This window comes from Frankliniella occidentalis, unplaced genomic scaffold, assembly GCF_000697945.3.
Source record: "Frankliniella occidentalis isolate FOCC.00 unplaced genomic scaffold, Focc_3.1 Scaffold40, whole genome shotgun sequence".
Classification (NCBI taxonomy): Eukaryota; Metazoa; Arthropoda; class Insecta; order Thysanoptera; family Thripidae; genus Frankliniella; species Frankliniella occidentalis.
The window spans coordinates 1,685,747-1,707,484 of record NW_026267170.1 but is presented as its reverse complement, the minus strand read 5'-3'; the positions used below and the strand labels follow the sequence as shown (position 1 = coordinate 1,707,484).

At 47.2% G+C, this 21,738-nt stretch overlaps 4 protein-coding genes across 4 annotated transcripts in view; all 4 read right to left on the bottom strand.

The window, feature by feature from the left end:
* LOC113215147 (syntaxin) overlaps positions 1-2,802 on the bottom strand; it is a 22,998-nt gene extending 20,196 nt beyond the window's left edge. Inside the window, exon 1 of the mRNA XM_026434737.2 lies at positions 2,308-2,802. Coding sequence (XP_026290522.1) covers positions 2,308-2,340 — 33 coding nt within the window. The 5' untranslated portion in view covers positions 2,341-2,802. The remainder of the gene's footprint in view (positions 1-2,307) is intronic.
* Positions 2,803-2,932: 130 nt separating this feature from the next.
* Positions 2,933-12,904, bottom strand: LOC113215136 (proteasome adapter and scaffold protein ECM29). The gene is made up of 36 exons (XM_026434713.2): positions 12,756-12,904; positions 12,177-12,307; positions 11,967-12,083; positions 11,769-11,887; positions 11,493-11,642; positions 11,235-11,373; positions 10,990-11,129; positions 10,708-10,909; positions 10,530-10,615; positions 10,250-10,439; positions 10,010-10,166; positions 9,694-9,883; positions 9,378-9,582; positions 9,082-9,271; positions 8,869-8,960; positions 8,503-8,788; positions 8,242-8,426; positions 8,041-8,142; positions 7,743-7,955; positions 7,527-7,641; positions 7,245-7,428; positions 7,020-7,137; positions 6,617-6,919; positions 6,412-6,522; positions 6,165-6,286; positions 5,845-6,067; positions 5,601-5,757; positions 5,358-5,516; positions 5,137-5,268; positions 4,906-5,051; positions 4,664-4,827; positions 4,401-4,590; positions 4,156-4,306; positions 3,860-4,072; positions 3,707-3,778; positions 2,933-3,531 (listed from the first exon to the last, which is right to left on the bottom strand). Exons 1-36 carry the CDS (start codon positions 12,778-12,780, stop codon positions 3,386-3,388), a joined length of 5,625 nt encoding a protein of 1,874 aa, XP_026290498.1. The 5' UTR covers positions 12,781-12,904; the 3' UTR covers positions 2,933-3,385.
* Positions 12,905-13,219: 315 nt separating this feature from the next.
* Positions 13,220-14,896, bottom strand: LOC113215133 (40S ribosomal protein S21). Its single transcript, XM_026434710.2, has 4 exons — positions 14,728-14,896; positions 14,258-14,393; positions 13,762-13,817; positions 13,220-13,275 (listed from the first exon to the last, which is right to left on the bottom strand). The coding sequence occupies exons 1-4, from the start codon at positions 14,775-14,777 to the stop codon at positions 13,266-13,268; spliced, it is 252 nt and encodes an 83-aa protein (XP_026290495.1). The 5' UTR covers positions 14,778-14,896; the 3' UTR covers positions 13,220-13,265.
* On the bottom strand, positions 14,787-17,654 carry LOC113215156 (T-box protein 2-like; the record flags this gene model as incomplete). The annotated part of the gene is given in 3 exon segments (XM_052266551.1): positions 14,787-16,815; positions 16,945-17,082; positions 17,364-17,654. Coding segments are annotated over 3 exon segments (1,089 nt in total), but the record flags the coding sequence as incomplete, so codon positions are not given.
* Positions 17,655-21,738: the final 4,084 nt, after the last annotated feature.

Sequence of the window (21,738 nt, the reverse complement as noted above, 5' to 3'; positions counted from 1 at the left end):
GGGGGGGGGGGTAGCGGCAGCCGCTTCAAAGCTGACAACTGGGCGGAGGCGCGGGGCGTGCGGAGGGGAGGGACGGCATTTGAACGGACATGGCGATTTCTCTGTCCGAACGCAGCAAAAGTCGTGGCGGCACGTGGCCCGTGCCTCTCTGAGCGAACGCGCTCGCGAGCTCGGCGCATCACAATCACAGCGGGGCACTGTCAGCTGCTGCAGCCTCTCGCTGCTCTGCTGAACGCGTCACGCGGGCGCGGATGAGCACCATCGTCGCGGCGGCGAGATTCGCAGCCAAGCGTCATGTTCGGCGGAGCAAGGTGGGGAGGGAGTGCCACCGCCTCTCGCCGACGCGACGCGTCAGCCGCAGAGGCGCGCGCGGCCTGCTCGACCTTTCCCCTCGCGGACCCGACCCACTGGGCCACCGCCACGCCGCCGCCGGGATAAGTATGAGGCTCGCGGGAATGTTTTGAAGGCAACAAGTGTGTGTGTGTGTGTGCGTGTGTGTGGGGGGGGGGGGCATCCCGGCGCATCCCGGCCGCCACGTACCTCATCATCGCCCGGGCCCCGCCCGCCCCACTCGCCCGCCGCTCTCCGCCCGTCTTTGTCACTCTCTCGGCCGCGACCACCAGAAGAACGCTGGCTGGGACAATATGAGTCGGCCGCTGAAAACTAGCGCACGAGCTATCGGGCCAGGCCCGGCTGGCAGTAGTGAGGTTGCGGTTGCATAACCCGCTCTCAGAAAGGCTTGCTCGGACAGATAATGCGCTCCTGCTGTGACGAGCAGTCGTCCGCTTTCCTCGGCAGTGAGGGAAATGCAGGTTTTTGTTTGCGGCTGTGGGAAACCTCTGGAGTGGGGGGTGAAGTAGCGGCGAAGGGAGCTTATGGCCCTTGTAGCGTAGCCCGCAGGCGACACTCGCGCGCAGCGCGTGCGGTGGGTGAAAAGGTGAGCTGTTGCCAACCCTTTCGTCGTGCCTCGGCCATTCACTGGCTGTCCGCTCCGCCCCGCCCTTCGCCGTCCCCCCGTTCGCGTTCGGCCAACAAAAGGCTTTTGTACGTCCCGAAGATAATTTTCGCTCGCCGCCGCCATAGCCGTGAGCTTACCGCACATCGCCATATTGTTTCCCCGGCAGTACTCGTTGCTTCACCGCGGCGGGGCGGGGCAGCCCTCTCTAGGCTAGGCAGCCCCAACGGGCCGGACCGGACCTGGCCCTGGCCGGCCCGGCCGGACACACCGCCGGGCAGGCGTCGCCGGGCCCATCCGCCGCGCCATGTCGCGCTGAGCTCAGCTGGGCGCGCTGCCCGTGTTTACAATCAAACGCTTCAGCCCCGACGGCTGCCAGCCAGCCCCGCCCCGCCCCGTACGCTTACCCCGTCCAGCGCATCGGCGGCCGCGCTGAAGCCAAACCTCATCGCGACATCATCCGATCGCGCGAGTCAAACGCGGCGAGGGCAGGTGAGGGTGGGCGGGGGGGGGGGGGGTCTCCATCGTAAGATGGCAGGAGGAATTTCAGATCCAAACTGCTCCCTTTGAAGTTCGTTAATATCGTCCAGAACGACGCGCGTTTTTTCTTCTCGGATTTATTCGGCTTAAATTGCGGGAGCTTAGCGCCTGCGAGAGTCAGGGTAGGCCACCCCGCTGTACACGTATGCACTGTACGCAAGATATTGCCTACCCATCAGGCGCTCGAGAGCTTGCACAGGATGAACATGGCAGTATCGTACAGGCAAATGACGGACGGACGCCCGCGCACTCTGTCAGTCAGAGGAGCGTAGGGCCTTCTCGATGTGTCCTGTCGCATCTCCCAGCGACAGAGTGCGCGTGCGTCAAGAGTGTTGTCCGCCAAATTCTCAATTGCGTTCCGATTAGATCGGAATGCGAGAAGGAATGGTAAAGGAGAGAATCTGGCCTAGTTGGAACGGAACGCTTGAGAATTAGTACTGACTCCAAGGTGACACCCTAGTGCAAGTGAAGACGAGGCGGGAGAGAGTTGTAGTAGAGCGGTGCACTCGTTATTGTTGAAAGGGTCAGTCGAAATGCCGAGGCCCCTTCCCTTCCCCCGGCCCAACCGGACGCTCTCCTGGTCCGTCGCCCCGCCTCGCCCGGTCTCGTCTGACCGGGACCGGTCAGCGGGTACCCGCGGGGAGAGGGGGGTGGAGGCGTACTCGGTCTGACCCCGTCCGAGCGCAGGCCCATCGGGATCCGGCCCATCCTCCCGCCGCACCACGCCGGCCCAGCCTCCCCCTCACCTGCCCCCCCCCCCTTTTCCCTTTTCCCCTGTCCTGCCTTGGTGTTCATTGGAAAGCTCAACTTACCGCCTGCAGGGCTTTCAAGCGGTCCCTGGGCATTTCGCTGACGCTGCTGCCGGCCTGGTCGCTTCGCCGGCGGCGGTCCTGGCGACGAGTGGTGGTGTGTGGTGTGGAGAGCTCGGCGGCGGCGGGCCTCGAGGTGGGCCTCGCTGCAGAGGACGGTGGACGCGGGGGCGGGGGCGAGGGTGCATGCGTATCCAGGCATGTCTTGGCACTCGCTCACGCGCGCATCACTGGCTACTCACTGCACTGCTTGAGGGGGGCGGGGGTCGGGCCGGGGATCCAAATATGGGTGGTGGAAAAGACGCGGTTCGGGAGGAGGAGGGTGCTGCTGGGTGCCGGCTCGCAAGGCCAAGGGCTACTCGACCCGAGTGGTCCAGCGTTGTGTCACGCGCGTGCGAGCTCGCGAGGCTGCAGCGGGCGAGCAGGCGGCACGGACGGACGGACCTAGGTGTTGCTCCGTGCGCCCGCCAAGCAAGACTGACGGGCCGGGCCGGCGGTGGCGGCCTGGCGCTGCGAGCGGGCGCGAGCCGCGGGCTCGTCCGGACTGAAGCGAGCAGCACCCGCCGCAGCCAGCGGACGGGCTGCAACAGCATGGCCGTCAAGGAAAATTAAATGGAAATTTCTTCAGTATTATTCATCTTAAGTTTAATAACATTCACCAACTTTTAGTAGGATTACAATTTGTTACAATTAATTCGTTCTCTACCTTACATTGACCACTATGATCAGTCGTTAAAAGACAATTCTGCAAATAAATAATTTGTAAAGTAGTGTACCTTAAATGATCACAGACCACAAAAAAGAAGATTACGATACAAAGATAGATAAAAACTGATTTTGACATGTACACTTATGCGCCCATGTTTCTTAAGATACTGCCATAAAATCTCTAACTTTGAGCAATTACTGTAGTTATGATTCCATGATATGTATAGGTGCTATGTTCTACACCTTGTTAATTACAAGCTTGCATGCACAAACATGTAAAATCTGAGAACCTTGATAAAAGACAATTAGAATATGTGAGAGCATGCAGCAGGCAGCAGCCAAAATCTATCTTTTTGATCTTAGGCTTTTGGACCTAAGCCTCCACATCATATTTCTTAAGGAACTCCTTTAAATCCACAACTCTTGATTTCACTTCAGGTGTGTTATCTTTTGACAGTTGAACAAGTGTCCCCGAAAAAGCAGATGAAACTCTAGTAAGCAGATCCTTATGTCCACAATCTGAAAAAAATTTAAAGATAGTACAGTTTATAATGTGCAAAATGAACGAGTTTAGTCTCAGGGGGAATCACAAACACAGTTTATTGTGTCTACACATGTTGCCACAAAGGACTCAACATGTTAAAAGGACAAAATTTACATAGGAACATGTAACACATAAAATATGATCACTCACTTTCCAGTTTCTTGGCTAGAGTTAACAATATATTTAATGATTCCTTCCGAATGCGCATGTTTCGAGTAATTCCTGAAAAGAAACCAAAATCTCAATTTATTTATTTTTTATAGTTGTGATAAAAATAAAATATGAAGAAGTTCAAGAAAATACCCAAGGAAAAGTGAAGGGCTTTCTCAAGTTCATCCAAAATTTTAGAAAGCTCTTCTGAGACAAGCATATTTTTTGATGCTGGAGATGATGAATCTAATATGCACAGACGGTCAACAAAGCTGGAGAGAGCACCAACAATAGCACCCTGAACAGGTCGAGTACTATCTTTTAAACACGTTATGCTTGCTTGAAGCACTTCCCACTGATATTCAGCTAAAATGTAGAAAATGTTAAATGAAACAGTTGGAAAATATAACAAATCGGTCTTACAGAATTTAAATTTTTTGAACTCCTACCTTGAGTCTTGGGTACTGCAGGCCAAGCTTTACCTAATGCCTCAAATGAAACCTCCCGGAATTGCATCCATTGCTCTCGTTTAGCAGAATTTTCTGCAGCAGTGTCTGCATCTGTGCATCCTTCATTTTCTTCATTCTCTTCTTCCTTCAGCTGAATTAACACAATTATATGACACAAGAAAGTTAACAAAGTATGGTAGGTATATTAGAATTATTTGATTCCTAAGGATATTTTAAAAACATACTTCCTGGAAATATTCCTTGACAATTGAGAAAAACTCACTGAAGCGATCAACTTCAAGAGAATGGAGTATTGTAGCTAGTGCTGGGAGAGCAAGCAATTTGTATTCTGGTTGTTCTTTTTTACTCTCCCTCAACACAGCATTGACAATAGATTCTGTGATTTGGGCACTTTCGGACTTCATGAGTTGTTCCCTTTAGAGAAAGCAATGTTTCAGTGAAGTAATAAGTAGAAGAGTAATTTAAGGAATTTGTTTTGAAAACCTACTTGCAGTTAGTGGCAACAGAAGCCAAAGCTTGTAAAATACTTTCTTTTCCTTTCCATGTACGACCAGACAAGCCCAACAAAAGAATCTCAATCAATTCTGATCTCTGGTTAGCTTGTAAAGTAGCACCCATCTTGTTTGCTAGAGTACCAATTGCATTAGCAGCCTTAAAAGAAAAACAAAAAAAGGTTTTGAACAGGTATACTGAAAATTTTAAGAAGAGACCACTTTAACTGCTACTTACTTGTTCTTTAACTGTCCAAGACTGGGACTGCAAAGATTCTTTAAGAAGGGAGCACACTGGCCCCATGTGCATTCTCAATGCACTTTCAGTTCCTGGGGTAGCTTCTGACCAAACATCTTCCCACACTTCAATAAATGCAGTAGTTTCTACAACAAATATATTCCAAATTGCAGTATTCTTTAAAGACAGTGTTAACTAATGTCGTAACTTCAAAGTACTGTAGTACTATACCTGGTGTCTTTTTCATATGCATAGCAAAGAAGGTCAGAGGCACAACTTGGTCCATATAATTAATTAGAATATCCTGATTATGTGTCCCAATTGCTCGATATGTTAGGCCAATAGCGGAACGAACATTATCGTCTAGGTAAAATACAACAGTGGTTTTCATAAATTTTGATTCATGTGAATTTAAGAACATGAAGCTATTGATAACTGAGTAATATTCTCACCTTCCTTCTGGAAATACCATTCTTGAAGTTTGTTGAAGAGTTTCTCTAGACTTGATTCTTTAGCTGAACTAACAATGTGGCCAATTGCTGTGGCATAGCATTTACGCACTGTGCTATTTCGGTCCAACAAACCATTTATTAACACACCAAGTAACTTTCCTGTGGTTTGAAAAAGAAGTAGTAAAGTTCACATTTTAATTACAATTTTAGGTATTTCAATTCAATTGACAGTACGACACATACCAGCATACGGTTGAAGTTCAGTTTTCATAGGCCTTGATAGAAGAACAATTAAGTGTGTTGTTGCAACACGTGTTCCCAAACCAATAGAAGTCCTTAACATTTCAGCCACTTTGGGAATTAACTGCTCCAAAATTTCCGCATCAACATATTGAAGGCACTGCAAATTGAGAGAAAAGTGTCAAAAAGTGTTAAAAATAAAGCAATAAAACATTAATAAATAGTTTAGAAAAATAAACTGCCTTACCTTGGTCATGGTTTCAGTGCTGTGTTGAGATTTGGCAACAGCAGCTCGGACAGAATCAATCATCTCTTGCTTGTCGGCATCTGCACCATAGCGTGTACTCAGATACGCTAGGTTGGCTGATTCCAGTTCTCCTGTAGCTTCTAAAAGAGCTGGTAGGAGCACTGGAAGATGTGGCTTTAGCTGTGAACCGGCCACATTGACAAGCTGAGACACGGTTTGAAGACTAAACCAAGGAAAAAACATTAACTTTCAGATAATAAAAAGAATAACAATTAATAAGGGCATTACTGATTACATATTGTGAAAACAAATTTTTATACCTGATAGCCCGAACCTCAGAGACGTTGTTGCAGATACCATTCTCAAGCAGAACTGGAAGAACAACCTTAACCATTTCCTGCCCAGCTTTGCCTTGGGTTGTATCACAGGCTCGTATACATATCTGAAAGTTTACATTTAGTAAAGAGATTAGTAAAGAGCTTAAGAAAACTAAGACTTGAAATAAAAGCAACAAAAAACCCTAAAACCAAAATTGTTGAATGAAACCAGAAACCAGTAATTAATTACCTTGCTAAGTGTGCGAGTTGTGTTTCCTGCTGCTTGCCTAGTACCATCATGGACATCATCCATCACACGGAAAAGGGCCAGCCAGAGACTTGGCAGAGACTCAATGTCATCCTGAACAATTTGTCAAAGTTAACTTTAGGATTTGATTTCTTAATGTATTATAGAACAAAAGAAAAACAATTTTAAAAAAACAACTTTTAAATACCTGAATTGAGCGTTTGCTGCTTCCCCTTATGAAATCAGATACTGCAAGGCAACATGACTGACGAACTCGCCACTGATTGTTTGTGAGGTTCTGAATTAAATCGTCCAATATTTCCTTGTGATACTTATCAACAGTTTTTGATGTCTCTGGAACCAATGAGTGCCAAATACTGGCCATTGAGTTCTGAATTTTAGGAGTTGGGTCAAACTGATATCTGTACAACCGGGGCACAATCTTCGGTAGATGTGCAGACAGTTGATCACCAGCAGATAATGCAATTGTAGAAAATCCAAATGCTGCTCCCTAAAACACCACAATACAGTAATAATAACCATGTGAAAAGGTAACCAAGTAATAGAAAGAGAGACCCAAGAATAGGATTTAGTGGGAGTGCAGTACATACCTTCTTAGAATTCCACACAGCATTATGATTTGCAAGATGCATAAACTTGTAAATAAGGTCAGGCTGATTTAGATCAGATGCAAGTGCACACAGTTCTTTATAGGTGGACAAATTTCCTCTATTAAAGAGAATATAATAAAATTAATCAAGGTAGACACTACTTACTGCAGTATAGTATGAGTTAATCTGTTTTAGAAATAAAAAATTAACAAAAAGTTAACCTACCCTCCAGGAGTTTTACCCACTTCTCCCTCAACAAATATTTGGGTATCAGCTGTGACTTGTTGAACAGACCTGCGTCCACTTAACAACGTATCAAGTAGCTCAGATACCAGTTTATCACGGTGCTCTGGTCCAGTACTCTCATATACCAGAGCAAGTCCCTTAGATGCAGCATCTTGAACAATATCTATAATGCAGATAAAAGTAAATAAAAGGTACAAGGTCATCAACTGAAATTTATACAATTAGATAGATAAATTTAACAATGATACATTTTGAAATTACCATTGTTTTCTCCGAGGAAATTCATGAATGCAGATTGAACCTCAGGCAATCGAGAAGAAATCTCTTTGGTTTTGGAGCAGTTCTTCAGCAAGGCAAGAAGCCAGAAGCAACAAGCCTTTGCAAGTAAATGAGTATTAGTAGTCAATCAATCAATCAATAGATCATACATTCAATGTGCAGTTTCTCACACTTTCAAGTGTATATACTGAAGCTTACCTGTTTCTGATTAGGGTGAGGTTCATTTACCATATCCTTTAACAACTTGTCAAAAAGCCATGTCAAATCCATTGTCTCATTCAAATCAACCTCCGGTGATTTAAATTCTGATTCTAATATGGTCCAAGGATCTCTTGCAACCGGTGAAGAGGGACCAAGTACACAACACACTAAAGCCTCTCCAACACTAAGGTGTACTTCAACATCTCTACTCTGGTAGGACACATCAGAACATCATTGGTAAGCATGAAATGAAATTAACGAATTAGCTCATTGTACAAGAAACCCTGTTACTTACCTCTTTTGCCATGGCTAAGAAGCCCTCAATCACTTCCTTAGTGTGAGGGAAATTTTCACCAACACACAAGTGTCCTGCAGCTTTTACTGCCCGCTCTTTGACCTGCAATGATAAAAAAAAAGAAAAAAAAAGAAATAGTTATAATATGTTACTGCCTGTAACAGAATTTCTACAATTCATAAGATCAGTAATTTGACGTGCCTTGGCTGTCATCTTGGAGCTATTCATGATGGATTGAAGCTTTAATAAAACATCCAATTTACCGGGCTCTTTGTCATCATTTCCTTTTCCAGGGATTAGAGGAAGCTCATTACATCTTGCCAAATGGCCCAATGCTGAGCAGGCTCCTCCAACAAGAATTGGTGATGCATTGTCAAAGAGAGAGTCTTGCAGGAAAAAAATAATTAATGACGCAGGTACGCAATTTAATTAGAAAGAAACCATTTAAATATGTTCACTTACAGATTGTTAAGATGACTGTTTTATAGATGGGCCACTTGAGTATGTCAGATACACTTTTGGTGCCAGTGGAGCGAAAGATAACAATTGAATGTTCCACAGCATGAGCCATAGCTAAGAGTTGGCCATGCTGCTGCTCAAGAAGAGTCTTCTTATTCGTTGTGTCATGAACAAGTTCAGTTATACACTTATCAAAGTCACTGCCACTTTTTAGCCCATGGGCTGCAAGGATGCCAAAAATTTGAGCAGCAAGATCTCGCATTTCTTCACTTGTGTTACGCAATAAATCCTTTGAGGAAGGAAGCAAATTAAGATCATACATTGAAACAAACTTCTAAAAAGAAACATACATTTTTTAGGTCATATTACCTTAAACACAGGAAGTCTATCAACAAATTTGGGAGCCAAAACTTCAGGAACACAACCAACAACTTCTAAAAGGGCAAGTACTGCAAGGGGTCCTTGTAGAAAAAGAGAAAATAATAATAATCTAATAAGACCATGGAGTAAGAGTGGCCCTTTCTTATAAATACAGTATTCGGTATACTTCCAGGAAAAAATGAGCACAATAAATATACATACCTGTAGCAGCAGACAGCAGTTTATGTACTATCTCCAAATAATTGTTGATTGTTTCAAAATTGGATTCAACAACTTGCTTCAAGTATCGACCTATTTTTGGAGTAAATTCTGAAGGATGAGTGAGAGTTTCATTTGTTGGGAGCACAACACCTGCACTACGAGCTAGGCATAGACGTAAGTACTTCACAATCTAAGCCCAAATAAAGAAAAAAAAAAAAGATTTAAAGATTAGATTTACAGTTTGAGAACAAAATTACTGCAACAAGAAACACTTACAAAATTTAAACGTCTTTTACCTGGCTAAATGCATCAGGTGAAAATGCTGACTTGCTCCCTGACCTTGACAACTGAATTTGATCCCAAATAAACTTTACCATATCAGGGTATGCTGGTAAAACCAGTTCCTTATCCAAATCTTCCTTACTTAATTTCTTTCCACTGAATGGTTTCTCTTCAACTTTGTAAAGAGATGCAATAGCTTCTGATGACACCTCATCTTTGCTAAAAATATGAGTGGGCAGACATTAGTGAAGCATAACATATATTAAGTATACTACAGTACATCAAGTAATTTAAGTAAAACATTGTTTATGAAAAATGTAAGATACGGACCTATCTGCACTTGCCAAAAGTAGTAAGAACCTTGAGGGGGCATGATCTGGTGGGAATGCCACAGCTGCATAGCGCACTACAACAAAGCGAACCATAGGCTCAGGGTTCTCTATTTGACGGCTCAGTAGTTCTTGCATTTGTAAACGTAGTAACTCAGGAGGAAGCACAGTAGTTGCATTGTTTGAACCATCTGTTAAGACAAAAAATAATTACTGAAAATGTTACTAAACAAATACACAAGTCAAAATTAGGTTTAATATTCAATACATAATTGGCCTTAAAACTTAACACTACTTAATTTGAATGCCAAACATACCGCTCTTTGATTTAGCAGCCCCAGATGCAGAGGAGCCGTTGGTGGCAGCTTTGCACGGAGGGACATGAGCAGTATTGTTAGCAGATTCAGGGCGGAAGGCATCCACCATGGTAAGAAGAGCCTCCCGAATGTTGAGCCTCAAATCCTGGCCTTCTTCCTGCAGCCATTTGAAACTTAAAATGATACAATGTCTTCAATACATTACTCACACTGAATGTCACAGTTAAAGTAATAACAAACCTTTCCTAAAGCTTCTAGAAAATTTGTAAGAAGCAACAAGTCCTTGTTGACCAAACCAGGAAAGTAAATTGCAAGTTGCCCAATTACATTGTATGTCTGGCCCCTAAGCGACGGTTCACCCTCAGACAACAGCTTGAGAAGTCCAGAGAGCAGAACATGTGCAACATGGCTCAGAAGATTTGAGTTTACACTGCAAGCATTAAGAGAAAGAAAAGTTACAATTCAATCTCTCACAATTACTAGGCAAAATTTACAACTGGACAATGTCATTAAATCTTACTTGCGTATGATTGTGAGGCAAAAATTTAAAGCCATTCCTCTCAGTCTTGTGTTTGTGTTTTGACTAAATAGAGAATCAAAGAAAACCTGGAAAGACAGACCCATACACATATAAAAAGAGGTCTACCGTATTTAAAATTGATTGATTGATAAAACAAAATCGTCATCAAGGCACTAACCTGGATGCAGAGAGGAAAGTTTACAGCTTGTCCTTTGGCGCGAACCAAACAAGGTAATAGCTTTAACCGAAGTCTTGTTCCTGATGGAGCTCTTTTCATATCTGGTTTAACAGTACTCGGTTGATTAGGTTTTGATGCAGGAGTTCCCAAATACAGAGAGAAAAGAGGCTGCATCATTGGCACATTGGCCCAATCAAGTGATCTGAGGAAAAAATAGATATAAAGAGAGAGGTACCAAATAGTGACTGAATAGCAACATTATGAAGATAAATAATTGTTTACCCTGTGATCTTGCGTAGTTCAAAGTCTGCAGAGTTAGCTACATTAAAACGTGAATCAGCAGATGCTACAACGAGTTGACACAGTATGTCACTATCGGGATAAACTCCAGATGACAAGAACTTCACAATGCCCATCTTTGCCTAAAAATCAGAAAAAAATAAAATTAGAATAATAATCTGAGGGGGTTAAGCAATTACAAAGTTTGAATGACAGATTAGTATTGAAACTACAATTTAACTGCATACTTCTTCCAAATCCTCTGGTTTCATAGGTGCCTCCCCTATGAGTCGTTTGAGTGCATATTCACTCAAGCCAGGAGGTAAGTGTGCGGTGCATTCAGCAGAATGCTCTTCTGGTGCAGGATTTGTGGCTGAAAGAGTGGACCTAAAATTGCAAAAATATTTTGAAAAAAGCTTTTATCTTCAAATTATAAAAGAAACGTTTCAAGAACAAAAATTAAATAAATTCAGAAACTGCATCAATGTTAATTACTTGGTACTTACCCATAAGGTAGTAAGAGCATATCAAGCATAAAATCAGCAAATTGTTTAGCCAGCTGTGGTTTTTCAGCAAATCTAAACATTTTCTCCACAGCAGCTTTGTCGCTAGGAATTCGGACATTTCCTAGAACTGGCATGATCAAAAGGAACAAGCTAAACAGGGAAAGAAAAAAAAAAACTCTTATGAATTATGATAACAGATAAACCAATTTAGAACTGTGTTAAAAATTAAACACATTTTTTTAAAGAATGTATAAATTTTGGCAATAATTTTCCAACCTGTCACGGTGTTGTACTGGTTTACCATCCAAAGCAGAAAGCAATATGGGTACCAGCTCAGCCTTCTTTTCTATTGGTAGTCTAGGATATCCAAGTTTGATGTAGATGATGGTAAAATTCTTAGCACAAGAAAATAACGATTAATTAGACTATTCTAAAATTAACTTTTAACATAGTCTTGTATGAGGAAAGACTTACAATTATGAAAGCGCTGGCAGCTGGATCTTGGTATTGCACAAGGAGAGAATCAATTGGCAACTGTACCAATGGGCGGCTCTTAAGTCTTTTGTTAATGTGAACCAAAAGTTCCATGACCTGTGAATTTTTGTCTCATTCAATTCTTTGTTTTATCGTTCACTATATTTGAACAGGAGAAAAAATAGAAACTGATCTAACTAGGAGTGTTACCTTTTTTCTAACACCTTCTTGAGGGCTGGACAATTTAAGAAGAACTGCAGGTAGGAATTTGTTGATGGCATTTTGAAGTTGTTCATCAGATTCAGCTGATCCAATCCGAAGAAATACTCGCTCCAAAAGGACTGAGAAGCACCAAAAAATTAAGACAATTAAATACATAAAAACTGACCTCACTGAAAATATACAGTTGCACGGAAAATTTTAATCATTTGATAAAACAGATTCCCTAAATCTGAAATACTGAAATATCATTGTTTGATGTTATTTGTGCCAATCAACAGGTTATGTTTAATTGACACAAAACAGTTAACTTGAAATTTCAGTTACATGAAAAGGCAGGAAAAAATACACGCAGAAATGTCGATGTCTCCGTCAATAATGTTAAAGCAGATTTCAAAACATTGCGATACTATGCCGCTATCGATACTGTAGTAAGGTTATGAAGCCTGTCATCGGTGACAAACAAAAAGATTTTCACAACCCGAGATTTGTAATCAGCTATCATATAGCATGCAAGACCAGATAGAACAAATTTTGTCTAATGCTATTTCGGACAAAGAGAAAACTCACGTAATTCATCAACGTTCGCCGCCATGATTAAACACTTTCAGCAGATGCACTGCTTCGGCCGTCGGCGCTACCCGCCGCCGCTCGGGTCGGGTGATCAGCTTCGTATTTGGGATGGATCTGACGGATCAGACCCGAAGGCAGCCCAAAGAGCCCCCACCCCACCCGAAGTACCCTCACAGGCACAATATCAAATGCATCTTGATTGCAGGTGTACGACGGTTAGAGTCATCGCGAATCAGCTATGGGATTTGAAAGCCCTATTGACGGCAGTCCTCGAAGTACTTACTCCAGGTGTGCATAAAACAGAATTATAGTACTCAGATTTTTGCTTGTACCCAATTTTCTCCAAATTAAGTGAGGATCACTTGTGTTAAGTTGTGCTTTTCAGACAGGTTTGGATAATTTTGTGTGAAAATTAAATATGAGAGTGTGAAAGAGGAAAGGGTTAACAATGACACAAAATGTAGTTTTTCATTTTTTTTTATTGAAGAAAATTAAAACTAGCAGCATTTAATAGTTCCTGAAAAATAAACGCAACAATTATAATACTTTCAATATAAAAAGTAATTCACATTTAAAGGCTCACTTAGGATCGGATTACTTGGATAATACAAATTTTCAACAATACTGAATCTTAAGGTAGCATTTGCAATGAATTTTGAAGAAAAGAAGAAATTCTTGAATAATATAGCTGCTTAGCAGAAATTATTCCTACCAGCAAAAATAATTAAGTTCAACCTAGACTCTTGTAACAAACAAATTAAAATTTCAAACCAAGGGTACTATGTCCAAACTAGCCAGACTGGTACAAATGCCAGAGAAGAATGGTACTGTTAGAATGTAATAAATTACCATGGAAACATGTGGAAACGATTGTAAATGCAACTGTGCAATAAAACACTCACATTGAATACAAAAGACTTCATTCAGCTTAGATTACAGAATTTTCATTACCTATGCCAAACCGATCGTAAATGAGCCTGAAGTATTTACTCCGCATACTTACTTGGCAATGATGTTGTCCTTCTTTGCCAGACGCATGATGCAGTCATCTGATTCTCCCTGCAAACAAAGAAAAGACTCGTCAGTAATCTTGTTAAGTTTCAAAGGTATAAAGAATGTTGCCACTATTTCAACTGTTGAGAAGGGGACTGACACAAACTGGACAGTCCAGTTGGTGTTAATTTTCCTTCCATTTAGTCTAGCAATTCCATAGCATGAATTAGTCATGAAAACCAAATCAAAAAGCTTGTCATTGCTGTCAATATGACTCAAACCTCACATAAATTAAGTAAATAAATATCTCAAATGTTGAGAAGGAGACTGACCCCAACCGATTACACTGGTTGGCGTTAATTTGCCTTCCGTTTTCTATTGCAACCAAACAGCAAGAAAGGAATATTAAAATCCTCCCAAAAAAGAAAATAGTTGCTTACAAATCAGTATGGACTATAATATTTTTGAAGACATGGCAGTTCTGAAGGTGAACAGTGAATGCTTACCATTCTTCTGATGGAGCCACAGATGGCGTAGATCTTGGAGGTGTCGAGCATGATGCCAGTCATGGGATCAACATCAGCGATGTTCATCTGGATGGAAGCATGGTCCTTAGCATGGATAATCCTGTTGCTGGCGGAGCTGGAAATCAACGGAACAACCTTAGTTAGAAAGATATTAGAACAAAGGCACTGGAGGGAACCACATCTGAGGTTAGAAGTGAGAGGGTAAGAACCGCACCGGCAGGCGGCAGCCGGGTTTTGTAAGGGACACAATTTAAAGCTCAGCGTATATATCATGAAGAAGATACACTTAAGAAACGAAAAAGGACGAAATAAAGAGATTTAAAATGTCTCTTAAGAAGCCAAATGTTACTGATAAGCAAAACACGATTGACGAGGAGGTTAGGTGAGAAACATCAATATGCGTCGGCCGTCAAAAGTAGCTCCACAGATAAATTTAACACAAATCTTACCATTTCCTGGGGCAGTACAAGTCAACGAATTCTCCAGCGTCGTTTTCCATTTTGGATGGCTTTTAGATTAGCGATCTACACTGACGCCAAAGCGCAAGAGGCACAAGGTCCGGAAATGGAGTGAGAAAGAAACGTGGTCGAGTGAAGTGCTTATAGCACTCCGGACGTTATATGCAGTGAAGCGGTGCGACTAGTGCAGACGTGGTGGCTGCGAATAAGAAGTCCGCTCCCCCACCCCCCACTCTCCCCCACCGCACTGCTCCCCTGATCACGGCGATACTCCACGGAAAGTGAGACTTTATCCTTCAGAAGCCCCACAGAGCGACACTACCCCTTGTCGTGTCGTGACTCTGACATATATATAGTATATATATATGGACTGTGACATATATATAGTATATGGACTGTGAGCACTGTGACATCAGTATACTCATGCATGGACTGGACTGGGTGGATTGTTCCATGGATATCAGACTGTTCTGCTGCTGTCGCTGGCCAGTGTTTTCAGCCAATTTTTGTATGTACACATTTCTCGCTAATAATGACTTTTGCCACTTATCGCTTAGGTCGTAAGCAGAGATTTATGTCATTAATTTCAAATACACACAACATTATTTGCTCTTAGGATTTTAGAGACCGTTTCCAAAAATGAGAAAATATATATTGGACATTCCCCGAGACGACTCGATTTTCCAAGAATTTTGAATAAGCGTCATTTGAAATTACTGAAAATTTGTGAGGTATCATAGAGTACTGACAAGGCAGTTTAAATGAGCTACCTAGTGAAATACTATATAAAAGAAGGATTTAAATAAAGCAATACTGTGTTTCTTTCATTAAAAGATTGATTAATTGAGACAGCAATTTTATTTTGCACTGACAACCTATGCACTTTACATTTTTATCCTATCACTTGCTGCATTCTTAAATTGGTATTTATATAGAATAAAATATTCTCACTAGGAAACTAAAAACAAATCACATACGTAACACATTGATCACTAGATTATTTGGTAAAAAAATACACTTACATTATTTAATCAATCTAAACAATTACAGTTTTTTGATTCAAAGAAACTAGATAAGGGCTTTGTACTTAAGTGTTATTTCTTAACACATCTTCATCTCATACTAATGCCAAATAGTATTTTCTACAAGTATACAATGATAGTAATTTGTTGGCAAGAACAAAAACTGCTTTGGTAGGACATATAAATAGATCTTTTTCTTTAGTCAAATCTATATACAATACTCAAAACCAGGAACAATGAAGCACAACTACTGCGTGTCCTACATATCTAAAACACAACCATGAAAAATGGAGTTGTATATCACTGCATTATACAAAATTAATTAACTGTGTAACACTTAGAGGGCCGTGTGCCCTCCATGCAACGGTACTCGCCTCTTGAACTCACATCCCGAGATTCACGCTCTATATTCCTTACTTCTGAGGTCCTGGGCGCACACGCTCAGGTCCATCGCGCCCACGGCCGAGTCCCGCGGCAGGCTGCATGCCGGTTGTAAGGCGGGGAGGTATGCTGACGGGTACGAGGTGTAGGGGTAGCTGTGGTAGGGACCGTACCACGGATAGGGGAGGGAGGGGAGGGCGACGGGGGCGGGGTGGATGAGGTGGGTGGTAGGGTGCATTGGGCTCTCCAGCCATGAGCCCTCCAGGCGCGAGGGGCCCGCAGGCGGGGCTTCTCTGGCCTCCTCGCACCACGGCGCGAACGACCGCGACTCCCTGCGCAACGGCCGGTAGTCCGGCTCCAGTATCTTGGTGATGGACAGGAAGGGCACCGTGGGCGTGGCCGTGCAGGTCGTCGGCGCAGTGTCGGTGGGGGGTGGCGAGGAAGTCAGCGAGCAGGAGGGCGAGGCGGGCTCCGAGCCGAGGGAGGACACCCCGCTGTCGTCCAAGTACCCCGCCATCTGAGGCGGCGGCGAGGGGCTGTCCTGGGCGAGGTACTCCTTGGCCCCCATCAGCAGCTTCTTGTGCTGCTGCTTGCGCCGGCACTGCGACATACCATTCTCCCTGAAGCCCTTGGCGAACGGGTTGTTGTCGATCTTCATTTTGGTGATGGCCTCGTTCTGTGGGGGAGAGCAAAAGCAAGCAGGTTAGAGAAAACGCTTTGAGGAGCAATGTGCGCGAGCAGCACAGAATGAGTGGGCGAACAGCAAGCTGACACCTGACGTCACACGACAGGACACTCGACTGACCTGGTACGCCGTCACAGCCACGAACTCCGTTTCGGGGAAGGAGAAGGACTTCCTGGGTGCAGCGGGCAGCGCTGCCCTGTCGCTGGCACGCACCACATGGATGACCGGCACGTACTTGTGCATTGAAGTCAGAATCATCTGCGAGAAGGAAATACCGTACTGCTTATTACAATAGCACAAAAACCATATGATGTAGAGAGGGGTTTTCTCGGATTTTAGACGGTGCCCAAGGCTGTCTTTACATGGATGCTCTCGCCCCCCCCCCTTTTCTCACTCTCTACCACATATAGCACATAGCACAGCGGGAGCGGCCCTTGTTCTACATCGTGAACAGTGAAAAGAACCCCAACTAATTAAACCAGGCTAAAAAGCTGCCGAGATTTGAATCAGTGTCCTGCTGTATTTATAAAACTACTTACATTGTAATCGGTAGTGTCAGCCGTGTTGTTCGTGAGCTTGGCGCCGTGGGGGTTGGGCCGCTGGAAGTTGATGTCCCTCGCGCTCCAGGCGCTACCCTTGGCGGGCGAGTCCGGGTGGACGAAGATGCAGGACTTGCTCTGCGGCTGCACGTCCGCGTCGCCGGCGGGCACCCAGTGCCCGTTGCTGTACTTGAATCGGGTGTTGGCGGCCAGGCGCATCTCCAGGACGACGAAGTAGTACTCGTCGGCCTCCATCCCGGACACCTTGACGCGGAGCGACGGGAACATGCGCCTGCAGGCAGAACAAACAAACAGTCGGCGTTAGAGGATTGACAAAGATTCGTGAAAACTCCTTTAGTTGTATAATTATAATTATCCTCCCCAAAGGTTCGGGGTCTCATCCTCCCATCCTTGTCCAAGGTCCCAAGAGGCCGCCCCCCCCCCTTTCCCCACCTCCACCACGGCGCCAGCGCCCGGGAGCACTACGCGTCGCAGGGACCGAACTGTCAAATCACACCCTCTGCCCGGCCGCCGCCGCGCCGTCGAGACACCTCTAAGGACCCCAAGGGCTTTCGCAGACTCATGCTTTACTGCGGCGACAAAAGCGACAGGGCGACGCAACGAGCGGGCGTTCCTGCCCCGTCATGACGACACGGCCCGACCCGGCCTGCCCGGGGGAGGCCAAAGATAAAACTTTAATTTGTAACGTGGAGGAACGTCGGCGGCGGCGACGAGAAAGAGTGCGACATGGCATAGCTTTGCATAAGGGGAAAAAGAGGGACGGAATAATTGATGAAGAGACTCGGAAGCAGAGGGATTGGAGGGACTGCATGGTCGATTATGCTCGGGGGCGAAGAGGAGGAGCGGAAGGAACGCAAGCGGCGCGGCGGGGGATGCAGCGAGCGCGAGAGAGACGGCAACAACACACCACACCCACGCCGAGACACGAGGACGTCACGCCGGCGACCCCCCGAGGAGGCAGGGCAGGGCGCCGTCCGGAGCGAGGCGAGCGAGGCGCCAGGGCTCTCAGCCAGAGGCTCCAGCCAGAGGCGCCACGGCGCGGGGGAGCGGCGCAGGCGCCAGGCCAGCCTGCCCGGCCGCACCGGAGGACATCCCCGGCAGCTAATTGCAAGGTCCTGCTCTGTGTGCAAATAACACAAAGACTCGTGATGAGTGGAGCCCAATGAGTGCATGGGCCTGGCGCCTGGGGCGGAGCAGGAAGTGGCGGCGGGCCGGGGAGGGAGGGGGCGCTTTGTCGCCTCGGTGTCACCAACAAGCGAGGGGAGTGCAGCTTATCACGGCCTGCGCGGGGAGGGGAGGGGAGGGCCGCGGGCAGTGACGCGAGCGGGCGGCGAGGGCCCATCGCCAACACACGTAGAACCGCCAACTCCACGCCGCAGCACCTTACGTCAGCAGGGGCGCGACCTCGGGCACAACTGTAGCGTCACGACCACAGGGCGCATCCCCGCGCAGCCAGCCCCATAGTCCTGGTAAAAGCCTGGTTCAGCTTTTAGACCAGTGGTGTGATAGGCGACAACACTTCGTGCCCCGCCCCGCCCGGCCCGGCCCGGCCCCGAGACAAACAGCCCTGGCGTCAACCTGCCGGGCCCTGGCCGGGCCGAGCCGAGCCCCCTTGAGGCGGGCTGGGCCCCGCCAGGATCCCGCCGCCGCCAGGCTCCTTGGGGAGCCCCTCCTGGGCGGGGCAGCCCGGCGCCCCGGCCCGGGCCCGACCTGTCCCAACGCCATCAACAACATCGGTGTGGACACGATAAGAAATTTGACACTGGCGTGTCACCACCCTGACCGACATGGGACCTGCGCTGAGCCTGAGCAGGCACGAACATTCCAAGTTAATAACAGAATGCTGCCATAGAAAAAAACAAAACCTAGGAGCGACGGAGGAAAATAAAAATAATAAAAAGAGCAACAGGGCAATAAGTCTACGACCGGCGCTCCAAACAAGCAGCACGCACATTTCCTCTCGCGAGCACAATTTGCAGTCCGTTCCGACGTGGCCAATGTAACTCTTGTAGAGGCCACACCCCTGGCGCCAGGACGCCACTTCCACCGTGACATCCTCGTGTCGCCAGACGGGCGGCGGGGCGGGGGAGGGGGCGGCCGGGGGTGGTCGGGTGGTGGCGCCTGCCCCGCCGCGCCCGACACTCGTCTCGCTCGCGCGTTCAAGTCGCCGCCTCGCCCTGTGCCGCGGGCGGCGGCGCGCTCAAGGGGCGCGCGATAATGATCCGGAAGCGCACGCCACCGCCCGCGTCACGGTGGCGTGGCGCGCGAGGTGCGCTGTCGGGGCGGCACGGGGGCGCCACGCCAAACAGCTCGGGGCGCCCTGCTCAGCCGAGCCCCGCCTCGAGCCCCATACGCGCCGCGGACAAACAAATGTGGGGATCAAAAGCCAACAGGGTCGCCCCGCTCCCCTCCACCTCACCTCCACACGACCACAAAACGGGCAGAAGCAGCAGAGAACGCGATGAGTTTACATTGTGACCGACAACACTATGTGCGGGCCGGGGCCAGCCAGGCCGGGCGGCGGCGCTACCGTCCCGTAAGAGCAGTGGCGCCACCCCACCCCTGCCCCCCCCCCACCCCCTCCGCTCCGCTCCCCCGGGGCGGGCGGCGGCGGGCCAGGTTGTCAACGGGTCGCGACAGACAGCCGCCCGGTGCACTTCACGCCCCTGCCGCCAGACAGCCGTGCCCCGCCACGCCAGGGCCCCGCCGACCAGTAATGCGACATGTATACGACGGGGTGGCGCTTCAGAGGCGCACGGCGTCACGGCTGCATGCGGTTTATCATTTTTTTGTGTGTTTGCCCGTCTGCCTTGCTCCCTCATCCGCTTTTGTTGTTGACCGGAGTACTTTCACTTAGTCGAGGTTTATAAATCCACCGACCGCGCTGGTTTGACGGGTCGGGGCCTCCTCGCACCCCAGACAACTGTTCTTGATCCGAGCAGAGCTCTTAAACTTAAAGACAAATTTAATTTGTTTAGAGGTGCGAAATAGAGCAAAATTGTTAAACATTTAAGAGCAATTTACAAACTAACAAGTGATTTGGGTGCGGGTTGAGAAGGCCGTCCAGGGGCCCGACAACTCTGGACCGCACCGCGATCGTGACATGACGGGACGGACTCAAGGTCCACCCAACCGTATTATACAATGCAAGGTGTGCTATCAGGCTGCGCACAAGCTTGACACCCAACGCTACTGATAGCACCTGCACTGTCGCGACAAACAGGTGCTGCAACAAGGGCCTACAATTCGTCCAGTCAGCAGCGTACGTGAGGACGGCGTGCGGTAACTCGATAACGCGTTTATCTCGGCCTCATTGACTTTTTATAATCGTGGGAGAGTAAGCGCTGGCTTATTAACCCCTTGAGCCCACCGGCGCCGTAGCTGCTGCTGTTTGCAAACCATCACAACATTAAGCCAGTAGTGCGCCCGGCTCCCCCACCGAGCCAAGTGGCTGCAGCAATGTGTGCTCGAGCGCGCGCGTGTGTGTGTGTGTGCTTCCGTTACGACGGGAAAGACCTGTAAAACCACCAGTTTACCAGAAACATAACATCCCCGCCCGGACGGGGTGCGCCACCGCGTCGGCGAATCCAGACCTGTTCGCTCTCGCTCCCCGTGCCGCCCCCGCCCCCTCCCCCCGGAGATGGGCCGGGCCGCTCCTGGGCAAAGTGTATGTCTGCGTGTTTTTACCTACATATCTCGCTCGCCCACGAGGGAGGCCTGAAGATTGAGAGATGCACTGCACTCCGGACGCGGCCGCCGGAGGAGCCTGCCCTCGCTGGAGCCGAGCCCGGGGCGGGGCGGGGCGAGCAAACACATTGCCGACAGCAGGCGCCTGCCCCGCCCCCGCCCGCCACACGCATGGAAACAACACTACCGATGCCAAGTCAATTGCTATTATTTACAGTCCGTGTATGCATGCGCATTATGAATGTATTGCAATGAAAGACAAGCAAAACGGGAATCAAATGCACGAATCATCTCAGTGCGCAGGTTGATCGAACTCGCTTCCTTACTCCTACGACAGCGGAGTAAACAGACAACATGAAAAGGAATAATATAGGCCAAGGTGCTGGAACTAGTGAGTACGAGGGTGATGATCACTCGTCGGCACGATCACTCGTTTGCCAGACAGAGCGAACAGCGAGCATGCAGGGCGCAAGGGGAGGAAGTACGGAGGCATTTCGGAAAACCAACAACCTTGTAATGCGTCTCGGGGAGGCATAACAAGGGCTTCCCCTCTATTTGCCAAAATAAAGCCATTCTGCCGATGACGGTCCCAATTTCACGTGTGTGGCTCGGAGTGGCGGCGGGGGCCCTGGCTGCGATGGGGGCCCCGCCCCCCATCCCGCCCCCG